General features: G+C 46.6%; 1 protein-coding gene across 4 annotated transcripts in view; it reads right to left on the bottom strand.

The window, feature by feature from the left end:
- The window catches only part of MVB12B (multivesicular body subunit 12B), a 274057-nt gene that overhangs the window by 162270 nt on the left and 87145 nt on the right, over positions 1–24642 (bottom strand). For all 4 annotated transcript variants that reach the window (XM_077768243.1, XM_077768246.1, XM_077768244.1 and 1 more), the window contains exon 3: positions 16253–16375. In XM_077768243.1, coding sequence (XP_077624369.1) covers positions 16253–16363 — 111 coding nt within the window. In that variant the 5' untranslated portion in view covers positions 16364–16375. The remainder of the gene's footprint in view (positions 1–16252; positions 16376–24642) is intronic.

The following is a 24642-nucleotide window of genomic DNA, read 5'->3' as shown; positions in this document are numbered from 1 at the left end:
ACCAAAAAAAAAAAAAAAAAAAAAAAAAAAAAAAACTAAGAGAAACTGTCACAAGCAGAAATACTCTAAAAGAATGGCTAAAGAAAGTCTTCTAAACAGAAATGATAAAAGCAGAAACCCTGAAATATCAGGAAGGAAGAAAAAAAATACAGTAAGCAAAAGTACAGGTAAATACACTTTCCTTCTCTTGAATTTTCTAGCTATGTTTGATGGTAGAAGCAAAAATCACAACATTGACAAGTTCTAAATGTATGTAGAGGAAATATTTAAGGTAATTATATTATAAATGAGGGAAAGTAAAGGGACATGAAAGAGAGTAAGGGTTCTACGCTTCACTTAAACTAAGTGAAATGGGGTTACCAGTAGATTGTTATAAGATACACACACACACACTGTAATACCTAGAGAAGCCACTAAAAAAGCCTTTATTAATTTATTTTTTAAAAAGCCTTTAAAGGGACACTCAAAAACAATTAGATAAGCCAAAATGAAATTCTAACAGATATTCAAGTGACCCATGGGAAGGGGGGAGAAAGAACACAGAAACAAACAAAAACAGAAAATCAGAAATAAAATAGTAGGTTTAAGCCCCAAATTATAATTACATTAAATATAAATGGTCTAAATACACCAATTAAAAGACAGACTGGCAGAGTAGATTTAAAATCATGATCTAATTTGATATAAGGCTTATATCAAATATAATGCTATTGGCAGGCTCAAGTAAAAGTATAGAAAAAGTTATGTCATAAAATATTAATTAAAAGGAAGCAGGAGTAGCTACATTAATATCAGATAAAATAGATGTCAGAGCCAAGAAAATTATGACACAGAAAGGGACATTATATAATGATAACAGGTCCTTACACCCAAAAAGACAGCAATCCTAAATGCATGTACCAGAAAACAGGGCTGTAAAATACATATGAAGTTACAACTATAGAATGGAAAGGGGGAAAAAAACAATTCCAAAATTGTAGTTGGGGACTTCAACACCCTTATCTCAAAAATTGATGGAATAACTAGACAGAAAATCAGCAAGGATACAGAAGAACACAACAATACTATCAACCAAGAGTGATAATCCTCTTTTAAAGAAAATGCCTCTCAGTAACAGATACACAGTCTTTTCAAGTGATCATGGAATGTATGCCCAAATAGACCATTTATTTCATGGGCTATATATAAAACAAACCTCAACAAATTTAAAATAACTGAAATACAGGGTGTGTTCTCCAATCACAATCAAATGAAACTAGAAATCAGTAACAGAAAAATTCCAGGAAACTCATTAAACACTGGTAAGCTAAATAACACAATTCTAAATAACCCATGGGTAAAAGAATTTAAAGGGAAATTAAAAAATACATTGAACAGAATGAAAATTTTAAAAAATATATATATGAAAATTTGTGGGATATAGCTAAAGCATTATTGAGTTGGGAAATTCACAGAACTAAATGCAAACATGAGAAATGAAGAGAAGTCTCAAATCAATAATCCAAGATCCTTCCTCCAGAACCTAGAAAAAGAGCAAAACAAACCTACAGTGAGCAAAGTAAGGAAATAATGAAGACAAAAGCAGAAATCAATAAAATTGAAAAGACAAATATAGAGACAAACCAATGAAACAAAGAGCTGGACTTTTTAAAAGGTTAATAAAATTGGCAAAATTCTAGGAAGACTAACAAAGAAAAAAGAAGGAAGACACAAATTACCAATATAAATGGAGAGTACTATTACAGACTTTGCAGACATCAAAAGGATAATAATGGAATGCTATGAACAATTCTACATTCATAAATTTGACAACTTAGATGAAATGGATCAATTCCTCAAAAAACATAAATCACCACAACTTACCCAATATGAAATAAATTATTCAAATAGCCCTATAACTAGTAAGGATACTGAATTCATCATTTTAGAACTTACAAAAAGTAAATGTCCAGGTCCAGACTATCTCATTAGAGTTCTGCCTAACATTAAAATCCTACCTAACATTTTATTAACACCAATTCTACACAATCCTTTCCAGAAAACAGGAGGAAACCCTTCCCAATTAATTTTGTGAATCTAGTAATGCCAAACCAGATAGAAACAGTACCAAAAAGAAAATCAATATCACGATATCAGATCAATATCTCTCATGAATACAGATATAAAAATTTTTAACAAAATGCTAGCAAAAATAATTCAGCAATAAATAAAAAGAATTGTACACCAAAACTAAGTAGAATCTACTCAAGGTTTGCAAAGCTGGTTCATTATTCAAAAATCAATCACTGTAATACATTAACAGCCTAAAGAAAGAAACACATGCTTGTATCAATGAATGCAGAGAAGGCATCTAACAATATTTAACAACCATTCGCCATTAAAATTCTCAGAAAAAAACAGGAATAGAAGGAACCTTCTTCAACTTGATAAAAAGCATCTATAAAGAAACCTACAGTGGGGCTCCTGGGTGGCTCAGTCGGTTAAGTGTCTGACTTTTGATTTTGGCTCAGGTCTTGATCTCATGGTTTCAGGAGTTCAAGCTTCACATGGGGCTATGTGCTGATACCACAAAGCCTGTTTGGGATTCTCTCTCTCTCTCCCCCCTCCCACTCGCACTGTCTCTCTAAACTAAATAAACAGACCAAAAAAAAAAAGAAAGAAAGAAAGAAAGAAAGAAACTTAGAACTAATATTATACTTAATGGTAGAAGACTGAATGCTTTCCTCTTATGATCAGGAATAAGGCAAGGATGTCCTACTCTCACCACTTCTATGCAACACAGTGCTTGAAGTTCTAGCCATTGCAATAAGGCAAGAAAAGGAAGTAAAAGGAATACGGGTTAAAAAGGAAGAAAAACTGATCTGATGGTCTACACAAAATCCCAAGGAATATACACTAAGTAAGTTCTGCAAGGTCTCAAAGTTCAGTAATGATAAACATACAATAGTGAGTTAGGCAAAGATAACCATACAAAAATCAATTCTATTTCTATACAATAGCAATGAACACACAGACATCAAAACTAAAAATACAGGGCACCTGGGTGGCTCAGTAAGTTAAGCGTCTGACTGTTGATTTTGGCTCAGGTCATGATCTCATGGTTCATGAGTTTGAGCTCCATGTCAGGCTCTACACTGACAGTGTAAAGTCGGCTTGGGATTTTTTTCTCTCTTTCTCTACCTGTTCCCCTGCTCATTCTCTCCCTCTCTCTCCTCTCTCTCATTCTCTCTCTATCTCAAATAAATAAACTTGAAAATAAATAAATAAAATGATAAAAATACAATTCCATTTACAATTATTCAAAATTGAAGTATGGAGGTTTAATTTAATTATACCAAACAAGTATACAGCTTGTCTGCTGAAACCTAAAAAATGCTGGTAAATGTAATAAGAAGGCTAAATAAATGGAGGGAATATTATGCTAATGAATTGGGAAACTCAACATAATAAAGATGCAAATCTCCTCAAATATACAGATTTAATATTGATATATAGATGTATAGTTTAATATATATACAGATTTAAATTGTGATATACAGATATACAGATTTAATATTGTGACATCGTAATTTAAAATTTTCTAATGTTTACTTATTTTTGAGAGAGAGAGAGCGAGAGAGCGCCTGCCACAGGATTCAAAGCAGGCTCCAGGCTCCAAGCTGTCAGCACAGAGCCCAATGCAGGGCTCAAACTCTAAAACCATGAGATCATGACCTGAGCTGAAACCGGACACTTAAGTGACTGAAGCACCCAGGTGCTCCTTGACACCGTGATTTATAAGAAACATATAGCCGGTAGTGTGCCTGGATGGTTCAGTCAGCTAGCCATCCGACTTTGGCTCAGGTGGTGATCTCAGGGTTTGTGGGTTCAAGCTCAGTGTCAGGCTCTTTGCTGTCAGCACAGAGCCTGCTTTGGATCCTTTGGCCCTCCCCTACTCATGCTTGCTCTCTCTCTCTCAAAATATAAACATACATTAAAAAAAAATAAGACATACATATTTGGTCTTCACTCATGGTTCCTAGTTTATAGCTCCCCAAGACCCTTGGAATTTCCTGAGCAATAAAGGTAATGAGAACATCTTTTGTGATAGTATTTGGTCTCTCGCCCTCAGTTCCTGAAATTGTTTCAGAGCCATAAAGGTCAATGAGGTGGCTTACTATTTATAACAAGCCCCTTTCTACCACAACTGGGTTTATATTAGTCAGGTAACTTGAGAAGCACCTAAGAATCGGGGCTGCCCAGGGAACCAACCATGAATAAAAGGTTGGAACTTTCAGTCCCACTCCTTGATTCTGGAGAGGGAAGAGAAGCTGGAGTTTGCACCAATCAGCAACGACCAATGATTAATCAATTGTGCCTATGGAATGAAGCCTCCACAAAAATCCAAAGGGATGGGGATTGGAGAGCTTCCAAGTTGGTGAGCACGTGGAGATGTGGGGAGAATCGTGCCCTGGAAGAAAGATCACAGAAGCCCCACGCCCTCTCCCTGCACCTTGGCCTAGGCCTCTCTTCCATCTGGCTGTTCCTGGGTTATATCCTTTTTTTTTTTTTTTAATGTTTTATTTATTTGAGAGAGAGAGAACGAGCATGAGCAGGAGTGGGGGAGGGACAGAGAGAGAGGGGACAGAAGATCCAAGGCGGGCTCTGTGCTGAAAGCAGTGAGCCGGATGCAGGGCTCCAACGCACACATGAGATCATGACCTGAGCTGAAGTCGGGACACTTAACGGACTGAGCCACCCAGGCACCCCCGGGTTATATTCTTTCATAACTGGTGATCTCATAAGTAAAATGTGGTCATTTGAAGCAGGATCTGATGCTATCACTGGGCAGGTAGTGTCACAGTTGAACTGTGATACGCCAGCAGCTGGTGTCTGTGAACTGTTTGTTTTTGGTGTGGAGAACCAGCCCTCCCCCCATGTTGGAATTGGGTCAGAACTCCTTTTAAATGTTAGTTCCCATCTAAATCCCAGCATATGTTTTCTAGATATGGGCAAGATTATGCTAGAATTTATATGGGAAGACAAAGGACTTGAATAGCTGAAACAATTTTTAAAAATAAGAATCAAGTGGGAGGAATCATTCTACCCAATTTATAGACATATGACAGAGCTGCAGTGATCAATACTGAGCGGTACTGGCAGAGGGCTAGACACACACAATGGAACCTAAGAGAGAGCCACACAAATATGCCCAATTGATTTTTTCTAAAGGCTCAAAAGCAATTCAAAAGGGAAGGAAAGGTTGCTTCTCCAACAAACAGTACTGGAGCAGCCGCTCATCTCTAGCAGTGAGGACTCAGACCTAAGTCCACACCGGGTACAGAATCTAAGTCAAAATGTATCACAGACCTAAATGTAAAACTACACATCTTGTAGGGAAAAAATAAAATCAGAGAAAATCTTCAGGATCGAAGGCCAGGCTAAGAGTTCTTAGACTTGACACCAAAAACATGACTGATAAATGCAAAAACTGGTAAGTGGGACTCTGTCAAAATTTAAAACTTTTGCTCGTGGAAGACCCTGTTAACATAAAAAGATAAGTATGGACCAGAAGAAAGTTTTCCCAAACCATGTAATCAACAAAAGACTCGTACCTAGAATACACACAGACTCTTAAAACAGTAAAAACCCTGAACAATCCAATTAGGAAAGGAGTAAGCAGTGAAGTGACGTTTCACGGAAGATACAGACATGGCAAATAAGTGCAAAGGTGTCTGACATCATTAGCCATAAGAGTAATACAAATTAAAACCAAGTGACTTACCACTACACACCTATCGGAATGTCGATTACAAAAAAAAAATGGACAATAATAAATGTTGGGAAGGATGTAGAGAGACTGGATCGTTTATACATTGCCAGCGGGAATGTAAAAAGTTACAGTCACGCAGGAAAAGAATTTAGCATTTTCTTAAAAAAGCTAAATACGAGGGGCGCCTGGGTGGCTCAGTCGGATAAACGTCCAACTTCGGATCAGGTCATGATCTCACGGTTCGTGGGTTCAAGCCCTGCATCAGACTCTGTGCTGACAGCTAGCTCAGAGCCTGGAGCCTGCTTCTAATTCTGTGTCTCCCTCTCTCTCTCTGACCCTCCCCTGCTCCCACTGTCTCTCTCTCTCTCTCAAAAATAAATAAAACATTAAAAATTAAAAAAAAGCTAAACACACAACTATGATACGACCAGTGGCTGCACTCCTGGACCTTTATCCCAGAGGAATGAGAGCCTATGCTAACATAAAACCGTGTACACAAGTATTTACAGCAGCTTTCTTCATAATAGCTCCAAACTGGAAACAACCAAGACGTCCTTCAATAGGTAAACAGTTGAATAAATTGTGGTGCAGCCACGCCAATTAATGCTATTTGGCTATAAAAAGTGTCAAGAGATGAATCTCTAGAGATTTATGCTGAATTTTTGAAAAACAACAATAAAAAAGCCCGTCTCAAAAGGTTACATGCTATATGATTCCATTGATAGGATGCTCCTGAGACGACAAAATTATAGAAATGCAGAACAAATGAGCGGTTGCCAGTGGATAAGGAAGAGGTTGGTTAATGCTAGAGATCGTACACAACTTGCCTATGAGCGCAGTGTTTATATGCAAACCAACCAACCCTGAGTCTACATCCCCAACCAACTCCTTTTATCAGTCGCCTTGACTGTTCCCCAAATCACCCCAGGGCCAGGTGTCTGACCACTGACTAGCCTTGAGCCCACTGAAATTATTTCTACCAGCCGGTCCTAAGTCTTTTATCTGACTTGCTTTGCCTTTCCACACAGAAACCACAATAAAGGCTCCCCTCTGTGCTTCCTCCCTCTGCCTCCTGCCCTTTGCTGGGGCTCCCTGTGTGGCCCTGCAGGGCACGGCCTGTCCCCATCTCCCGGGAGCCGGGAATATAACAAACTACCTGTCCAATGGCACTTGTCTCCTGATCTTTTGGCCTCATCACACCAGGGTAAAAATAAAACCCCACGTCCATCTGAAAACAGAGATGTTCTGCGTTTTGACAGTTTCAGGGTCATTATCCTGGTTAGGATGTGGTATTTGAACTTGCAAGATGTTACTATTGGGGGAACATGAATAAAAACAGGATCGGTCTGTATTACTTGTTACATCTGCATGTGAATCTACAGTGATCTCCAAATAAAAAGCTGAACTGAAATTTTAAAAAAGGAAAAATTAAAGGAAGTCCCCCTTTTCCATTAACCCAACTAACTGGGGTTTCTTTGTCAGAAGCCCTTCTAAGCATGAATAGGAAGGTGAGCGAACGAGAGGAAGCACGAGAACGCCACACTGTCAAGTCCTCTCCACCGTCCAGATGAACCAGCTACGCAGAAAGTCATTAGTGAGAAGAAAGTCTTTGGGTCAGAGCCCAAATAAAGAGTTGGTGGGATGGAAGTCTAGAAGCAGACAATTCAAGCTACCATGTCTTTTTTCCTTTTTTTTTTTGTTTGTTTGTTTGAGAGAGAAAGAGAGAGCATGAGCTGGGGAAGGACAGAGAGAGAGAGAGAAAGGGAGAGAGAGAGAATCCCAAGCAGGCTCGTGCCATCAGCACAGAGCCGGATGTGAGGCTCGAACTCCTGAACCGTGAGATCATGACCTAAGCCGAAACCAAGAGTCGGACACTTTAACAGACTGAGCCACCCAGGCGCCCCTGAGCCACTACTTCTGCTAGGCTCATCCTAACAGCAGAGGAGGTGTGCAAGAAGCACACCTCCTGGATGTCCGAGGCCAGCAGGGCTCTGCGGGGCACAGGCCAACAAGCAGGGAAGAGGCCAGCGTTGCAAGAAGTTGGCTAATCCAAGCCACAGGAAACCGGCTCAGGGGCCGGTCATAAAACCACTATTCGTGTTTTCAGTAATTCTCCATCTAATGTATTTTCTCACAAAAGGGAGGAACACCTGGTGCTTTTCTCAAAACAAGCTCTGGTTCTGAAAATAAACCCATGTGTGAGGCGGGTCTCGGCCCGCGGTGGTTTCCGCTACGGACGGCAGGGCAGTAGGGCGCTGGGGAGGGGACTGGAGGCGGCCGGAAGAAGCTGTTGTCCCTTGCTTCTGCTTTTGCTCTGTGGAGGCAGACAGAGCTTGGGGGAGCGGTGGGGGGCGGGGGCAGCTCCTCGAGGCCGTGGGCTCTGATCACGAGACTGCTTTCTGGTCACAAGTAGCACCTCAGATTTCCGGAGGGCTGTGTGTTGGCTGGGATCAGACTAGACACATGACTACACCCCACATTTCCCACTTGATGTCCCCCATGTTTCTTTTTTTTTCCCCCAATGTTTATTTATTTTGAGAGAGAGAGAGGAGGGGAAGAGAGAGGGAGAGGGCGAGTGAGATTCCCAAGCAGGCTCCACATTCGCAGCACAGAGCCCAACACGGGGCTTGATCTCATGAATGGTGAGATTATGACCTGAGCCGAAACCAAGAGTCACATGGTCAGCCGACTGAGCCACCCAGGGTCCTCACCATAGGTTTCTAATAAGATATTGTTAGTGTCTTCACGTGCTTTTCATGTGACTTTTTAAGAATTCCTTGGGTGCTATATACAAAGACTAGCTTATTGAAACCTGTTCCAGCATTCAACGGATTACTTTTTTCTTCTACCGCTGTGCTAAGTGGGACCTCATTTGCAGGCATAGGGCCTTAAACTCACCCTTCTCTGTGCCCCCTCGACACAGTCCACTGGCCCAGAGGGGAGTCAGTCTCGCTTAGGCCCCCAAGCACCACTCACGTTTGACAGTTCAAGCATTTGAAACTTCTAATTATTTAGCAAATCCCACATACATTTAGGGCATATATAAATTATTCAGGTCCAACAGTTTTTAAGAAAGGTTTTGTTGTCTAATTAGTTTCAGAAGTAAGCACCTGTGCTGGAGAAAGGGGACAGAGGAAGTGCAGGCTTAAGGCACAAGCGGCCCAGGTCTGCCCAAGAGGCCCACGCTCGTGACCGTGACCAAGGCCAGCTTCCCAGCTCATGGTGCCTGGAGGGAGCAGCAGTCATGCAAGCATCCCTTTCTGGCTCTTCTCCGGTGGGCCCTGAATGCCGAGTCCTCTGCCCCTTGTGGGCTGTGCTTCCTCAGACACCCCCTCTCCCCCGGTTCCTTCCCATGGGCAGCGTGCTCACACACACTCCCACCTGTAAACAAGGGAAAAAAGACTCCCGACCCCATGTCACCCTCCAGTTGCCACCTCCCTCTCCCTCCCTGCCTTCCAGGTCCCCTCCCACTTCAGGTGGGCTCTTCGGGTCCCCTCCAGTCTTGCTGCTGAGTCTACAATCACCTTCCTCGTATTAACTCAACAGACACCTTTCGGCTTGAGTTTACTTACCCTTTAGGCAACTGTGAAAGTTACCCTTCTTCCAGAAAGACTCATTTTCCCTTCAGTCTCTTACTAATGGTCACCTACTTCTCTGGACGCTCAGCCCCGGTCCCCTCTGCAGGGGCCCCTTCACACCCAGTGCTCAGCGGTAACTTAGGGACCCTGATGTGACAGGACCACCTCCCAGGAACACTGTGGTCTCTGCTATGTGATGACGACCCCCAGACCCCACACTAGACCTGCAGACCTCGGGCTCCTCGACAGCTCCGCCTGGACGTCACATAAGCACTTCACTCAGCGTCCCCAAAACTGAGCCAATCACCTTTCTCCACCTGCACCCCGCCCTGCGCTAGCACACGGCGTCCAGACCCACCCTCCTGCCCTGGTACCTACATCTTCCAATCATTCCCCTTGCTGCACACGCCAAGTGACCTTGCGAAAACGCAAATCTAAGACTCTCTCCCTCCGGAAGCGCTTTGACGCCCCCACCGCTCTCAGGATAACAGGCAGCTCCCTTTGTGCTGAGATCCGGCCTCACCCACCCTCCCAGGCTCACCTCTCTCACCTTTCACCAGACCTGGGATTCCCAGGGCCTTGCACAACAGCAGGTGACCCACAGCGACAGTGTTCGTGAAGCCAACACGTGAATAAATAAGCGAATGAGTGATATCAGGTGGTTTCATTAAGGAGCTACTCAAACGAGGTTTTGAAGGAGAAGTCAGATTTTACCCCAGAAAGGGGGGAGAGGTATAGGAATTCTGGAATTATGAGGAAGAGTAGACTCAGAGGTACGAAGCTATAAAGTTTCTGCTTCTTGCAAATACGAGGACCTGAGAGGTTCAGTGAGTCCAGAGAACAAGGGACTAGAAGGACGTGAGACTTGGAAGACGTACTGAAATCATGTGCGCCAGATTAAAGCTGGATTTTTGTCCTGTACGGAGTCTGCCTCTCAGGGATGACAGACCTCTTGGGGACAGGATCCACAGGTGGCACTAGGCCCTCTNCATGTGCGCCAGATTAAAGCTGGATTTTTGTCCTGTACGGAGTCTGCCTCTCAAGGATGACAGACCTCTTGGGACAGGATCCACAGGTGGCACTAGGCCCTCCCTCCTGGAGGTGTGCCCTGTGAGAAGGCCCAGTACCACGGAAGTTGGGCACAGAGCCTGGGGGAGGGGGAGACTGAGTCCATTCATTCCTCTGCATACCCCCCCCCATTCATTTTACTCACATTCACCTTAATGAGAATAAAAACTGGCAGAATGTCACAACCTTTCTGAAAGGCAATCAGTAATGTGAATCAACTTAAAATGTGAATATCCTGACCCAGTAATTCCAACCTATGGAATTATTCTAGGGAGCTAATTGGACAGCCACAGCAAGGTACATATACAAAGACTTTGTTTAGCATATTACAAACAAAAATGGGAAACAAACTAAAGTGACCTTCAATGTGGGATTAGCCAAATGTTGGCATAGCCAGATAATACAATACTCATCATTAAAAGGATGAGATATGCCTACATCGATTGATAGATATCTATGCCCACAATATACTATTTTTTTTAAGTTGGGAGAATATCAATAATATCATTTTATATTTTTAAAATATATTTTTTAAAAATCCCACATACACACACATCCTCAGAGAATTCCAGAACTCTCAATCAGGAAAGGCTGAATGACAGCAGAAAAAGTTAGCACAGCCGTCCCTGAGGTACATGTGTGGTGGCCACATGTAGAGACTATTTAAGAATGACTTGATTTAGGGGCACCTGGGAGGCTCGGTTGGTTAAGTGGCCGACTTCGGTTCAGGTCATGATCTCACAGTCTGTGAGTTCGAGCCCCGTGTCGGGCTCTGTGCTGACAGCTCGGAGCCTGGAGCCTGCTTGGGATTCTGTGTCTCCCTCTCTCTATGTCCCCTCCTTCTCTTTCTCTTTCTCTCTCAAAAAAAATTTTTTTTAAATAAAAAGAATGACTTGGTTTAGGTCAGTGGTTCTCAAAGTGTGGCCCCTGGACCAGCAGCATCAACATCACCTGGGAATTGGTCAAAATGAAATTCTCAGGCCCTGCCCCAGACCCAGTGCATCGGGAATCTGGGGTGTGGGGTCCTCCGGGAGATTGAGAGGACCTTTGTGAGATTAAATCTCACAAGTTTTGAGATTCCTCCACCTGGACATCTGGAAATACTCACTTAGCAAGGGGCTAATCCATCACTTTGGGGTCACCGTACCACAGAGACTCTCATGTGTAGGGTGAAGGTTTTCAGAAGAGAATGGAGGCGGTCTTAGATCACCACAAGGAAAAAGAAAAGTATCTTCTACTTTCTCTGAGGCTGGGACTCAACCCTAAACGCTGTTCTGAGGTAGGCAAAATGAAAGCAGAGTCTGGGCAAGTAGGGGTCAAAGGACACTGGGCCTCAGGAGCAGGCGTCCATATTCTCTGAGTTTTACTCTCTCACTCTCCTTACCCCCACAGTTCCAGCTAAGTCTCATTAAAAGTGACTCTGGGGGCACGTGGGTGGCTCAGTCCGTTAAGCGTCTGACTCTTGATTTTGGCTCAGGTCATGACCTCATGGTTCATGAGTTCAAATCCCAATTTTGGCTCTGCGCTCACAGTGCGGAGCCTGTTGGGATTCTCTCTCTCTCATTCCCTCTCTCTCTGGCCTCTCCTGCTTTTTCTTGCTCTCTCTCAAAATAAATAAATAAACTTAGAAAAAAAAAGTGATTCCAATCTCAGCTGTTCTATACGAAGCCATGGCAGGTCACTAAGAAGAAGGCATACGTCCGGCCCGACTCAGGCCAGGAGGTGGGAGCAGTCACTGACTGACAGGTTAGCAGGGAGCCGTATGTACCCAGCCAAGGGCAACCGCACATGTGTCACCAGCCAAAATGGCACAGTGTGGTGGCAGGGAAGAGAGCCAGAGCTAAGAACCCTGAGCACACTTGAGGTGGCGCCCTGGGAGGGGCTCAGAAAAAGCTGGGGGACTGGCAGGTGTCAGGGCAGAGAAGAAAGGGAAGGATTTCTAGAAGTAAGCTGAAGCAGGTTCATGCTGTCAGAACTCATGTGTGGTCATTTGATTGTCTTCCTCTCCCTCTGGACTGCAAGCTTTGTGACGGCAGGAACCCTAGATATTTTTACTCACCAGTATATCCCCAGTTCCTAGCTAACACATAGTGTTTGCTTACAAAATAGGTTGGACAAATAAACAATTTAAATTAAACACCCTAGGGGCGCCTGAGTAGCTCAGTAGGTTGAGCATCCAACTCTTGATTTTGGCTCAGGTCATGATCCCAGGGTCGTGGGATCGAGCTCCAGGTTGGGCTCTATGCTGGGCGTGGAGCCTGCTTAAGATTCTCTCTCTCTCTCTCTCTCTCTCTCTCTCTCTGCCCCCCCTTCCCTCTCTCTCCCTCTGCCCCTCTTGCTCACTTGCTCTCTCTCTCAAAAAAATTAAAATAAATAAAAACACTCTAGGGTGTTTGATTATTCTTTCTCTGTATTGTTGACTTTTCGTCCTGTTAGTTTTTGCCAAAGCAGTACATTACCATATGAAAGCATATTAGCAGAAATCATATTATCAAAGGAAGCGATTTCCATTTTGGAAAGAATCGTCCCATAAATAACAGTGTTGAGGCGTTAGTCTCTGAGTCGTAAACACTCGTTTGGAAAGGCAAAAGAACGTAAGTAAAAGGCAGGACAGGACGTATTAGGCTGTATTTCTCTGGAAATGCATGGGAAATACACCTGCAGTGGTCACCAGTGACGGCCGGCCTGACGTCCTCAGATGTTGCCACCCCCCAGACTGACTTGGGAATCAAAGGTCGATTCTGCACAGGAGAGTTTTAGCACCAAGGGCTCCTATGACATCACGAGTCACTGAAAACTGAGCACCCACGGATGACACAACAGCACGTACCATCTTCACCACGGATGACACAACAGCACGCACCACCTTCAGCAAATGCCAGGCATCTGCAACACAGAGTCGGCACACGGGCGCTGTGGCGTCACACACACAACCCACCCGCCCTCTGACGCCAGGGAACATCCTCACCGGTCGCTCTAAGACCTGAGAGTGTGGCCGTGGAACAGAAAGCACAAGCTATTTCAAAGAGGACTACAGAAACACGGACAATAAATTGCGAAGCTTCGCAAATAATCCCCAGCCCCTTAGCCTAAGAAGCTTCCCCTGACCTGGAGGAAAGAGAAGTTAGAAAATTAAATTTTTATAAATGTACGTGCGGCATCTTTTACTTCAAGCAAGCCACAAGGCCTGTGCTCGCTCTAAAGGGCTCGTGCTACCTGAGGTCGCAGTCCCTCCATGCCAACTCTCGGGGCCGAGTGGTCACTGTACTTAACATACTCTGCACAGGAGGGATTAATCCTGCAGCGGATGTGACAGACAGAGAGGGGTCTCGCCACAGTGGCAAGGTTTCCTCAGCCACTGCCACTGCCGTTCCGTCTAAGCATCTCAGAACCCGCAGCCATAAAACACCTTCTATTTCGGTCTGGGGGTTGACTTTCTATGAAACTCTGGATGAAAGGAATGGGAAGGGCCTCTCTTCTGCCCGGCCTCCCCCCATTCCCCTTGAACTCGGGGTCGGACCTCTAGAGAACGAGATCTTACCTGAGAACAATCCAGTGGTCAGTACACAGAGATGACTCCCACCCCTCTCCCTGGAAGGGCTTTCAGAGGGAGCTCGGACACTCTCCATCTCCGCGTGCGGAGGCTGGGTAATTGCCAGGCTGACCCCGGGGAGCCTCTTGCCCTGCTCACCTTTCACTATAATGCGTGGTACAGCATAATCATGAAATGTGCTTATTAATTTTACTCATTTGACACTGCGCTCTTCTGCCCTGAGCTAGATGTTAGGAGAAAATGATAGGGATAGATTCTGCTCCTGTCAGACTTCCCAAGACTTCCAGAAAACCAGACTACCAAAGGCCATCCGCCACCCACTAGCCACACTTTCAAGATGACCCCAAAGGTACAAGCCGAATGTTAGAGACACAGATCAGCAGAGGAGAGTAGCAGGAAGACGCGGAGACCCATGGCCTGGGGGTGAGCCCCCCGCAGGAGCCCTCCCAGGAGAGCGACCCCCGCGCCCGTCCCCCCAGAGACCGCAAGCCTGAGCCCCTGCCCTGATTCATGACTTGCTGCTTCATATCTAATTCATCAAAAGACACTTTGGCTTCTCAAATCAGGAACATTTTTATTAGCTTCCCAAGAGTTTTGTGGCACAGAGCCATATCTAATGATTCTATTTAATGGCAAGTTATACATTCAAACAGTGCTTTGAAGTCAGACAGCAGGTAAGACTCAAATCTTTGTCAGGAAAGATTCCCTAGCCCTTTCACTTTTAAAATGTTTATAAGCTTTCAAACAGTGGGGAAAGTGATGTGGAGCATTTTAACGGGCTGCTGCTTCCTTGCTCAGGACCCAGCGCTGGCTGACCCAGTATATACTGCGGTGTCCCCAACAGGGCTTGCTTTGGGCCTCTATCCCTTCTACCCGGGGACACTGGTGATGTCTGGTCACAGTTTTGGTCACAACTGGGGCGGGGGGGGGAAGGGCATGCTACTGGCATCTAGTAGGTAGAGGCCAGGCATGCTGCTAAGATTCCTATTTACATGGCACAGGACAGTCCCACAACGCTGAATTCTTTGATTATCTGGCCCCAAATGTCAATAGTGTCAAGGCTAAGAAAGCATCCCTTACGGCTTCTTCTGAACCAGACTATTGTATCCCTCCTACCCCTGGGACATCAGATGCTAATATAATCATGGTGGCAGGTTTTCAGTGGTGGCTAATGAGACCCATAATCTTTTATTCTTATGTATTCTTGGTGCACGCTCTCTCTCTTTTTATTATTTTTTAAATTTTTATTTATTTCTGAGAAAGGGAGAGAGGCAGCATAGGCAGAGAAGGGTCAGAGAGAGAGGGACACAGAATCCGAAGCAGGCTCCAGGCTCCGAGCTGTCAATAAAGAGCCTGACATGGGGCTCGAACTCACAGACCACAAGATCATGACCTGAGCCTAAGTCAGACGCTTAACCAACTGAGCCACCCAGGTGCCCCATGGCACACTTTCAATAAACAAGAATAAAATGCTGTCTTAAACAAAATAAGGAAACTGAAAATATGACCACCTTAGAATCCCAGAACATATGACCACAGCCGATGTTAACAAAACCCTCCTAATGTTACTCAGCACTTTTTAAGCTCCACCCAAATCACAATTTACGTAATGAAACAGCAAAATAGCCAATTCTAGCCATCTACTGGACACCACCACAGACACCTGCTGAAAAGTATAGCAAGTTCTCTGCTAACCTGTACTGGTGTGATCAGTCAGAGCACTGGACTTGGAAGGGGGTCTGGTCCTGATTCACCACTCCCAAGGGCTGGGACTCTGTCACTTCCCTTATCACAGCCTGGGTTTTCTTAATCAGCCAAGTGGAGATAAAACTACTTGTCCCCTAGTCATCCAGGGGACTGTGACCACCAAATAAGTTCCCAGGTAGGCAACTGCTCTGTAAACTGTAAAGAGCTATACAAACATAGGGCAATACACTGATGATGTTTATATGTGTGGGACCATCTATGCCAACCACCAAGGAACTTTCAGACTCTCGGATCCTCTCCATGAAATGTCACAACTAGAAGTGACTTTAGAAATCAATGGGCCAGCCCTTTAGGTTTACTGAAGGTGAAAACGACCATCACAAATTTCAAGTGATATCGGTCAGGAAACAGCCCAGATGGACGCAGGTTCTTGGACNCAAACCAAAACCCCCCCTCCCCCCCCCCACCTTCCAACTGGCGATGCTCTCCCTTCCTGTTTAAGCTCCTAGAGGGAAGAAGCACATTTACACACAAGGTTTGGAGGGGCATGAACACAGGAGGTAAACATGGTGGAATCAGTGGATCTTGACTTACTACATCATAGCCTGTTGGGGCTCGGTTCCGAGAAGCCACGACCCCCACTCCCGTGATGGGATCCATCGGTGTCTCTGGCAAAGCTTCGGAAAGGTCTTTGACTTCAGGCATGGTGGACTGGTCCTAGTTCCAAAAAGGAAAAAGAAAGCACAAAATTCAAACTGACCGCTTAAAGTGAACAATACAAAGTCTCAAACACTTAGAACCAGAATCTTGGGGCAAATATCCTGAGCTAAGCTCTGTCTACCTGAACCAGCTACAGGAGCCTTGCTGACCTTACCTGACCCTTTCCTCAGATCAAGAACTCAAGTCATCTCTGACCCCTGATCTTCTCAAGTTGGCTCTGAACTCTGGGCTAACAGAGTTGATGAGGGCCCGTCTCGGCTTGGAGAAGTGACTTTTACTCCAACCCAAAAGCAAACCACTCTTGACTCTCTTGACAAGCTGTCTGACTTCTGAACAGATGCCAGTAGCTTCTCTGAGGAGAAATCAGACGCAGCTGAATCTAACAGCACTGTTTGCTTCTCTCCTGTACATTATCTCCTTGGGGAGGCGCAAGCTTCCCAATCCACAGCCTCTATTACAACCAAGGGGGGGCTGCTGAGCAAGCAGGACTTCCAGACACATGAAGAAAGTGTCCTGGGCACAGAGGCAAAGGAATGGCATTCACATCCAGGCTCCACGGCTTACTGGCGGGTGACTCTGAGGAAGCCAAGAGGTCATGCTACCGACAGTCACAGAGCTGCCATGAGACCTAAGGGAGTCATTAAATGAAGGGCCCGAAGGGGTCCCTGGCACACCGTAGGCACTCAAGAAAAAGCAGACGAGACTGGCAGGCTTGGGGCACACAGGTCCAGCATAACTGGCGAGAAACGTGGTAGGTGCCATTCCTGGGGAGGGCTGGCAGGCATTTCTGTTGTGTTTAATACTGCAGGTCATGTGGGCATTTACTCAAAGCTAAACACTAACAATGACCATAATTCTTGCCGGGCACTTTGGGAGAAAGGGAGGGGAAATGGAATTATTATTCTGCTGCTGAATGCCTCTAGATGTGACCAGAGGAGACAAGTAGAATATAGAGAACACTGGGTCTGGGCTGTTCCAGCGGCAGTGCACCAGAAAGCAAATAAAAGAGGTAACACCTTATGTAAATGACTTTTAGTTCTTTTAAAAGGACAAGCAGTGGAAAAGAGCAAGTTAAATTCCACCTCCTTCTGCAGCAATTAAATCCCACTGGTTGTAGGTCTACCAGATGTCTCAAAGCTGGTTACCGCTTCTAAAGCAAGCCAAACACCCTGCTTAACCAGGCAGGGAGAAGAAATATTCTTAAGTTCTCAGCCTAGAATCAGAAAAGGCAGAGGCTATTAAAAATGACTGCAGCCTTTTAAATAGGAACAATCAGAATGCTATATGCAAGTTACCCATGTAATCAATGTCCCCTAAAGCCCACAGACATCTCCAGAAACAGATCTGTCAATGAAACTGAGACAAGTCTCCAATCAAAGCCAGGAAGTGCCTGGCAGCAGCCACACTCTCAACTTCTGTTTATGACAAAAGCTAAACGAAGTTATGCTTTACTTAATTCTACTGAAAATAAGCTTCTAGAGCCCAGGGCAGGGGGTAGGACAGCACGCCACATTTTGTATTTTCAGATTTCATTTACCAGGCAGGTTTATATAAAGCACAGGGCTTGGTGCTTCCCGCACACAGTAGGCATGAAGTAAATACTTACTGAATGAGTAGACACGCATGCCCCCAGTAAAGAAGGTTTGGAGTTAAATATCTGCACCGGCCTGATCCAAAGCAAATGCTAATCAAAAAAGTATCTTCACTTGGAAAATCCCATAGTATGGTAGCACGAAAATAACACTGCTGCAGATTGAAAAATATGGGTACCTGCTGTTGGTTACCAAAACGCTTTGCAATTAACAACTCATTAACGGAATGTACAAATTCTGCCAGTGCTAAAATATCATGCTGTGAATTTAATAAAGAACATCCGAGGTAAGTTTTTTTATTATTATTATTATTAAGATAGTACTGCCTCTACTATGAGAGAGAGAGAGAGAAGACAGAGAGAGAGAAGAGGCAAACATGGGAATATATATAAAAGATTTTATTTGCCGATAGATTCCCGTCCCCGGGTCACCACGACCGATCAGGACGCCCAAGACCACGGCTCTCGCTTCCCGAAACCCTCGGTCAAGGGTAGTGGGGAATCTCGTCCCAGGAGCCCGACGCTCCCACAATGCACCGGGGAGGCAGCCCAGCGGCAGGTTCCAAGATGGCTGCGGGCTGCCTCCGGCTGAGGCAGACAAAGGAGCCGGCGGCCTGTGCCCATGCGTGCACGGTCCCAGCCCAGCCTGCAGCCGGGAGGATGCGACAGCAGAGCATGAGCACAGAGCATCTCGGATGCACGCCTCCCTCTTCCCTTTCCCCCCAGTTGCTGTACCCTGGGGATCAAGGCAGCCTTTGTGAAATACAGACAAATGACTCCTCGCGGCGCGGGGCCGCGGCCGGCTCGGCGGTGGAGGAAGCCCCACCACCAGCAAAGGAAGCTTTTAATGAGAAACGCCCAAGATATCCATGGCAGAGGCAATCACTCAAAGCAGCTTGCCCTGAATTACATATTTTCTGACTGCAAATTACTTTTAACAGCGTCTCTACCGTCACTTCAATTGACCTTCCTAACAAAAGGCCATTTATTAACTAGCACTCCACGTTTCCCGGGCTGTGTGGAGCCTCAAGCCAGAAGGGATGGCACCGCCGAGTACTCAGCCGCCCAGGGTCACAGGCCAGGCCTCTGAGAGGGGAGAGGAGGCCATTAATGCAAGCCTGCAGAGCAGATCTGCCGGAGAGGGGAGAGGGGGGAGCCGGCCGTTTAAGACCAACATTAACCTGTCTGGCAAGAGGCAATGCGGGTCTAAAACAGAACATACCCAGGCCTACTTGCAGCACCCCCTGGTTTCATCCTCAGCAGCTACACAGCAGATGGAGACCCACCCCTAATCTCAAAACTCTAACTGCACACAAAACACACTAACACACCTCTACTACATACGTACAGCGCTTTGCAATTCTCAAAAAGCTGTCTCAGGCTCCTCCTCGGTTGATGATCAGACCAAACCTGGGAGGCAGCTGGGTCTTACGACCGCTATTTTAGAAAAGACAAAACTGAGGCCCACAGTGGTCAGAAGCCATGAACCTGGCAGCTGGCAGACGGGAAGAGGACATCTAGTCCTCCTTCCCAGGTCTGGTCTGCTTTCCGTGACACTGTGCCGACAGAGACCAACATCCCATCCGAGACCTGATTGAGAAAGCAGTTTCAACACTAATTATCTTTAAAAATGCCAAAGCTCTTCTTTTCTCCAGCCATAGCCCAGTAAGTGAAGCAAGGGGGAGGAAAGTACAGAAAGATAAAAGTAACATGGGATTAATTTTCCTCACACCTCAGTTTCAAGATTCAACATTTCCCTCATAAATAATTTACAACAATAAAAATGAGCTAAGGCCATGTTTGTGTAGGACGGAGGTAAATTTAGGCCTAATGAGGGAGATCTGAGCACTGCACAGGAGGGAATAGGTTGATGTATAGCACCGTGCGTGCGCAATCGACAGCACACAGGGGCTCCATTACCAACTGGAAGTCGCGAGGCCAACCGGGAGGAGGTGGGGGAGCAATTTGGGGAAACTCCTACCATCCCAGCTGTGGCTGCAAGGAAGGTCTCTACAGGGAAAACCGAAAGTTGACCAGTGTTTCAGATGACAACACAACGGAGGCGGAGATTTCTCAGAGCTGTAAGACTGAACCAACCTGAAACTAAGTCAGTTCTCGGTAAATGCCAGGGGACGAGTGCAGGTGGTGATGTCACCTGGGAGTCCTGTCTGCACGTGGGCACAGGGAGCCCGCAGTGGCAACAATGACCTTGAGCTAGTGCTCCCAGTGTAACCTCGCAGGTCATTTGGCCCCAATCCCCATTCCAGTCTTTACTCCAGGTGCGTGGCCAGCCTCCGCTATGTCATTTCCAAGGCTGAGGGCTACAGAGCTTTACCCCGGGCAGCTATTCCTGTGTCTACCTCAAGAGGATTTCCCCACCAGGCAGGAGAGTGTGTGTGAGTGTGTGTGTGTGTGTGTGTGTTGCATGTACATGTGGGGGCGACATGGGATCAGTTAGAGTGAGGTGTATTTTCCGGAGGAAAATCCAGGAGGAGTTCGTTTTTCCATGTCGTGCCTGATGAATACAATGCAACGAGGCTGGGTAGGAGAAAATCCGCCTCCCGCTTCTGCCTGCAATGCTGCAAACAGTGCCTGGAGAAGGCCCCGGCGCCCAGCCCTGCAGCACCTTGGCAATGCTGTCATCTCAGGTTCACAGAGAAATGAACTTTAACTATAAAGCCTCTCATACAGACAGCACACTGCTCCCTTGTAGCTGATCAAAGAATTACTACAACAGTGTGCTTAATCCCTAAAAGTCAGCAGTGCTGGGCTTAACTGATGCTGAATATTGTTTCTGAATCAAAGGCGTGCCTCCCGGCCCCAGTCTGGGAGAAAACTAAGCTACTGTATCACAGTTGAAAACTCAGGGGAACTTTGATATCATCTCTGTTTAATTTCCCCGGCCCTGTGAGCCTGGGGTTTATCTCGTTTTATCAACTCCTGTACTGAAATAAAAACCCAACCAACAGCTCAGACTTCTCTCCACAGAGGCCCTTCTAGCGGCAGGGGGGCAAAAACTGCAGGGGGGGTTGGGGCGCTGCCATCAAAGGAGGTGCAGCAGGAACCTGGACTTGGCCTCCCTGCCTCAGTGAGGAAGGCCAGCTCAGAAGCCGCACCAGCGCACCAAGGGCTGAAGGCATGACTTGCACACAACTTTTGAGGAGAGTAANGGGAAAAAACTGGAGGGGGGGGTTGGGGCGCTGCCATCAAAGGAGGTGCAGCGGGAACCTGGACTTGGCCTCCCTGCCTCAGTGAGGAAGGCCAGCTCAGAAGCCGCACCAGCGCACCAAGGGCTGAAGGCATGACTTGCACACAACTTTTGAGGAGAGTAATTTCAAAGGGGGGGGGGGCAGGTTAAACTGGGCTACTGTAATTGAAATGACAAAACCAGTGGATTAATTAAATCCCTACAGAAGGATGACCTCGCAATCAGCTTGCCTGAAATCCAAAGTCAAGGGCACAAAAGACATAAACTGCCCACATCCACCAGCTTGCAGGGCTGGGGAAGAGAAGTGGATAAATATTTCACCTGGCCATGGGAACCTGACCAATAGCAGGGTGGAGACGGAGAGCAGGCCGTCTCCCAATAAAAGCTGCTGCTGTGCCCACCGTGGGGCGGCTCTTTGCCTGCTTCCCAGTGGCAGCGGTGGTCTATAAGACCCGAGGCCCCCTTGCTGCCCCCTGATTACTGGCATCTTGCTGCTAACAACTCTTCAGCAGGTGCAGAAGGACACGGCCCCATTTCCCACACGAGGGAGCCATGGCCAGGCTCCACCAATGCACACCAAACACACACAGATACACAAATGGGGCTGTCTCCATGTAGCTAAGGTGCGGAGACCTACCTCCTTAGGAGATGAGAGGCTGAGGTCTGAGTCCATGCAGCACCCAAGCAAATGGCGGGCCGGCTTTTAGAACTATTCCTGGAGGACCGTGCACAGGCTGGGAGGTGGAAGCTCAGAATGGCATCCTTGTACCTCCTGCACTTTGGTCTGGACCACTTACCTGGTCAGAAGCCAAATCACCCTGACCAACACTGTTGAGTATGGTCAGGTGGTAACAAGGCACAGGCCACTGGGAAGGCTGTTAAGATATTAGGAAACTAAGGCAAATATTTTTCTAAGCTCTCCTAGATCGCAAAGAATTTCCCAGCTAGGGAAACTAACAATGGCGAGTACTTCCTTTTCCCCAGTAAAGGCCCCCGTTACTTCTAATAAAAGAATCTGGTGTATAAATCTATCCATTCTATGGGACCTATGCCTAGATTCATATTAACAGTTTGTATACCAAACAGATTTTCCACAAACCCTGTGATATGGGGCCTGGGGTTCAGGTTCCTGCAGCTCATATAGTGCAATGTTAAATCCCGGAATTCTCTCTCCAAAAATAAATCCGGGGTCAAGTTCTACAGCATTGCTGTAGCCAAAGCCCTGCCTGTTATGCGCCCAACTCTGCAAAACCAGGGAGCCCAGTGCTGGGGGCAGGGAGCAGTCTCCAGTACACTGTGAGCCCCACTCCAACCAGCCCACAAATGAGGGTCAGCCCTGCCCATTCCCATCAAGTTTTGGTGCCCGATTGTCCCCTGGACAGAAGGAAGAGTGAGGACCCCCAACAGAAGGCAGAGGCTCTACAAATGAAGCCATCCCAGGAAGACCCAAGAGAAATGATCTCTTGCTGTTGAGTGACACAAGGTCAGTCACACTCTCACCCGATGGCCAGTGCCTACAGAATAAAAATGCTGGTATGTCACCTCAACACCAAGCAAATGAGTTCTCAAGCCAGAATCATCAGAACAGCTGGCTTCAGGTCAGCCAGGCATGTCCCACACTACCAACCTCTTCTCTGACTTTCAGACATTTGGTCATCTAACCATTCTACCTGTGTGCTGGTGCCTTCCAAAATACCTCCCTCCAACCGCCCAAACTTTTCTTCTGAGACTCAGAGGTAGGTGTCTAGTGTCCTGCTGGCTATCATCACCATACATTCTGGCTGAACATGCCACCCTCCCCCTGAAGCACCTCCCACACTCCCAGTACCCAGCAGGACCCGGCACACAGCAGGAAGCACCCAAACATTCATGGAGGGCCTTTGTGCTAAGCACTGAGGGAGGGGATACAATGATAATGGTTGAAAATCCAACATTCTGGAGGAAGGATTCTCAAACTCTAGCCTGAGTCACCTGGAGAGTTTGCTAAAACAGACACTCTTGAACCCACACCCAGAGATACTGATTCAGTAAGTGTAGGATGGGGCCTGGGAAGCTGCATTTCTAACAAGCTCCAGGTGACAAACAGCTACTGGTCCACAATCTGAACTTTGAACAAGACAGCAGGTGCTCACTAGATGTTTGATGAATGAATGAATGAACAGAAGAAAAAAAAACAACAACCCAAAACCCTGAAGGCAATTATCCCTGGGGAAGAGCCTCAGAATGAGTCCCTCAGCTTCTCCCTCCCCAGACAGGTCAGCCAAGAGCACCTAGCTCTTCCCCTGACACCCACCCCACCATTCAAAATCTAGGTCACATCTCCTGTTCTCCCCAAACCTTCCCCGATTGCCTATACACACAGCTGCTGTTGCTGAGAATCCTGATGTTCACCAACAACATGGTCTTAGCACACACAGCTGCACACACGCACGTATGCACACACAGAAACACACAGCCTTGCCTCCCAGAAGGTTTAGTACACCTTCCCTAGCAGAACATTAGTTGTTCAAAGGTGTTACGTCCACCCAGCGCCTAGCTCACGATGGGTGCTCAATACATGGACTATGGGTGGGTGGGAGGGTGGATGGATGGATGAATCAAGTTCCTACCATCCTCTCAAAACTGCCCATGGGTTTCACTGAATTAAGGTGGGCACATAAAGCAGCAAGGGCAACGACAAGAGCAGACCCGCGGGCCCCTTCTGATGAGAGCCCCACGCTGGGCATGGGTGAGCCCAGGACACACACACCTCCAGGGACAGGCAGAGGAAGGAGGCGGGACTGCAGCGCTCCCAGCAGCTCCAGAAGTGGTTGTGACTCAGCCCAAGCCAGCTGGATGAGGGCCTGGCAGGGGCCAGGGCGCCTCCAGGCTGGCTGCACATAAGACTCCCTAAGGGGGTTGTAAAAACCACAGCTGCCCATGCCAACCCCCAGGTTCTGGTTTAATTGGGTTGGGCTGGGCCCGGGACTGGACGATGCACAGCCCAGGCGAAGTGCCACTGTGCTGGGTGGTACAGTGATGAAAAAGACACGGCCACCACCCGCGGAGCTCGCACGCCCCAGGGAAAATCCCAAAAGAAAGGGATTGCAAATGAGGGGACACTTCCTTCTGCCTGGTGGGTCAGGGAGATGTGAGCGAAGACCCTGAGCTCTAGCTGGCCTCTGGAAAGAGAGGGGGAACAGGGCAGTGAAGGTACTGTGGGCAAGAGCCATGGAATCAGCAGCGGCTTGAACAAACAGACCACTCGGGGACCTGTGGGTAGCAGAATGACGCTGAAACAAGCTTCTGAAATGCTTAAACAAACAAACAAACAAACAGTTAAAAGCCCTCGTTCCTCTGCTACTTCTAAGGTTTAACCAATGATGCAAGGCTTCAGGAAGGAAGGAAGGGATTTGAAAGTCTTTTGTTCCTATTTCCCCTCCTGTAACTGAATGCTTCTCAAACCTCCCCCAAATCCTGCAGAGA

This window comes from Crocuta crocuta, unplaced genomic scaffold (genome assembly GCF_008692635.1).
Source record: "Crocuta crocuta isolate KB4526 unplaced genomic scaffold, BGI_CrCroc_1.0 scaffold35, whole genome shotgun sequence".
NCBI lineage: Eukaryota > Metazoa > Chordata > Mammalia > Carnivora > Hyaenidae > Crocuta > Crocuta crocuta.
Note: the sequence above shows the minus strand (reverse complement) of the source record. Positions and strands in the feature narration are given on the sequence as shown.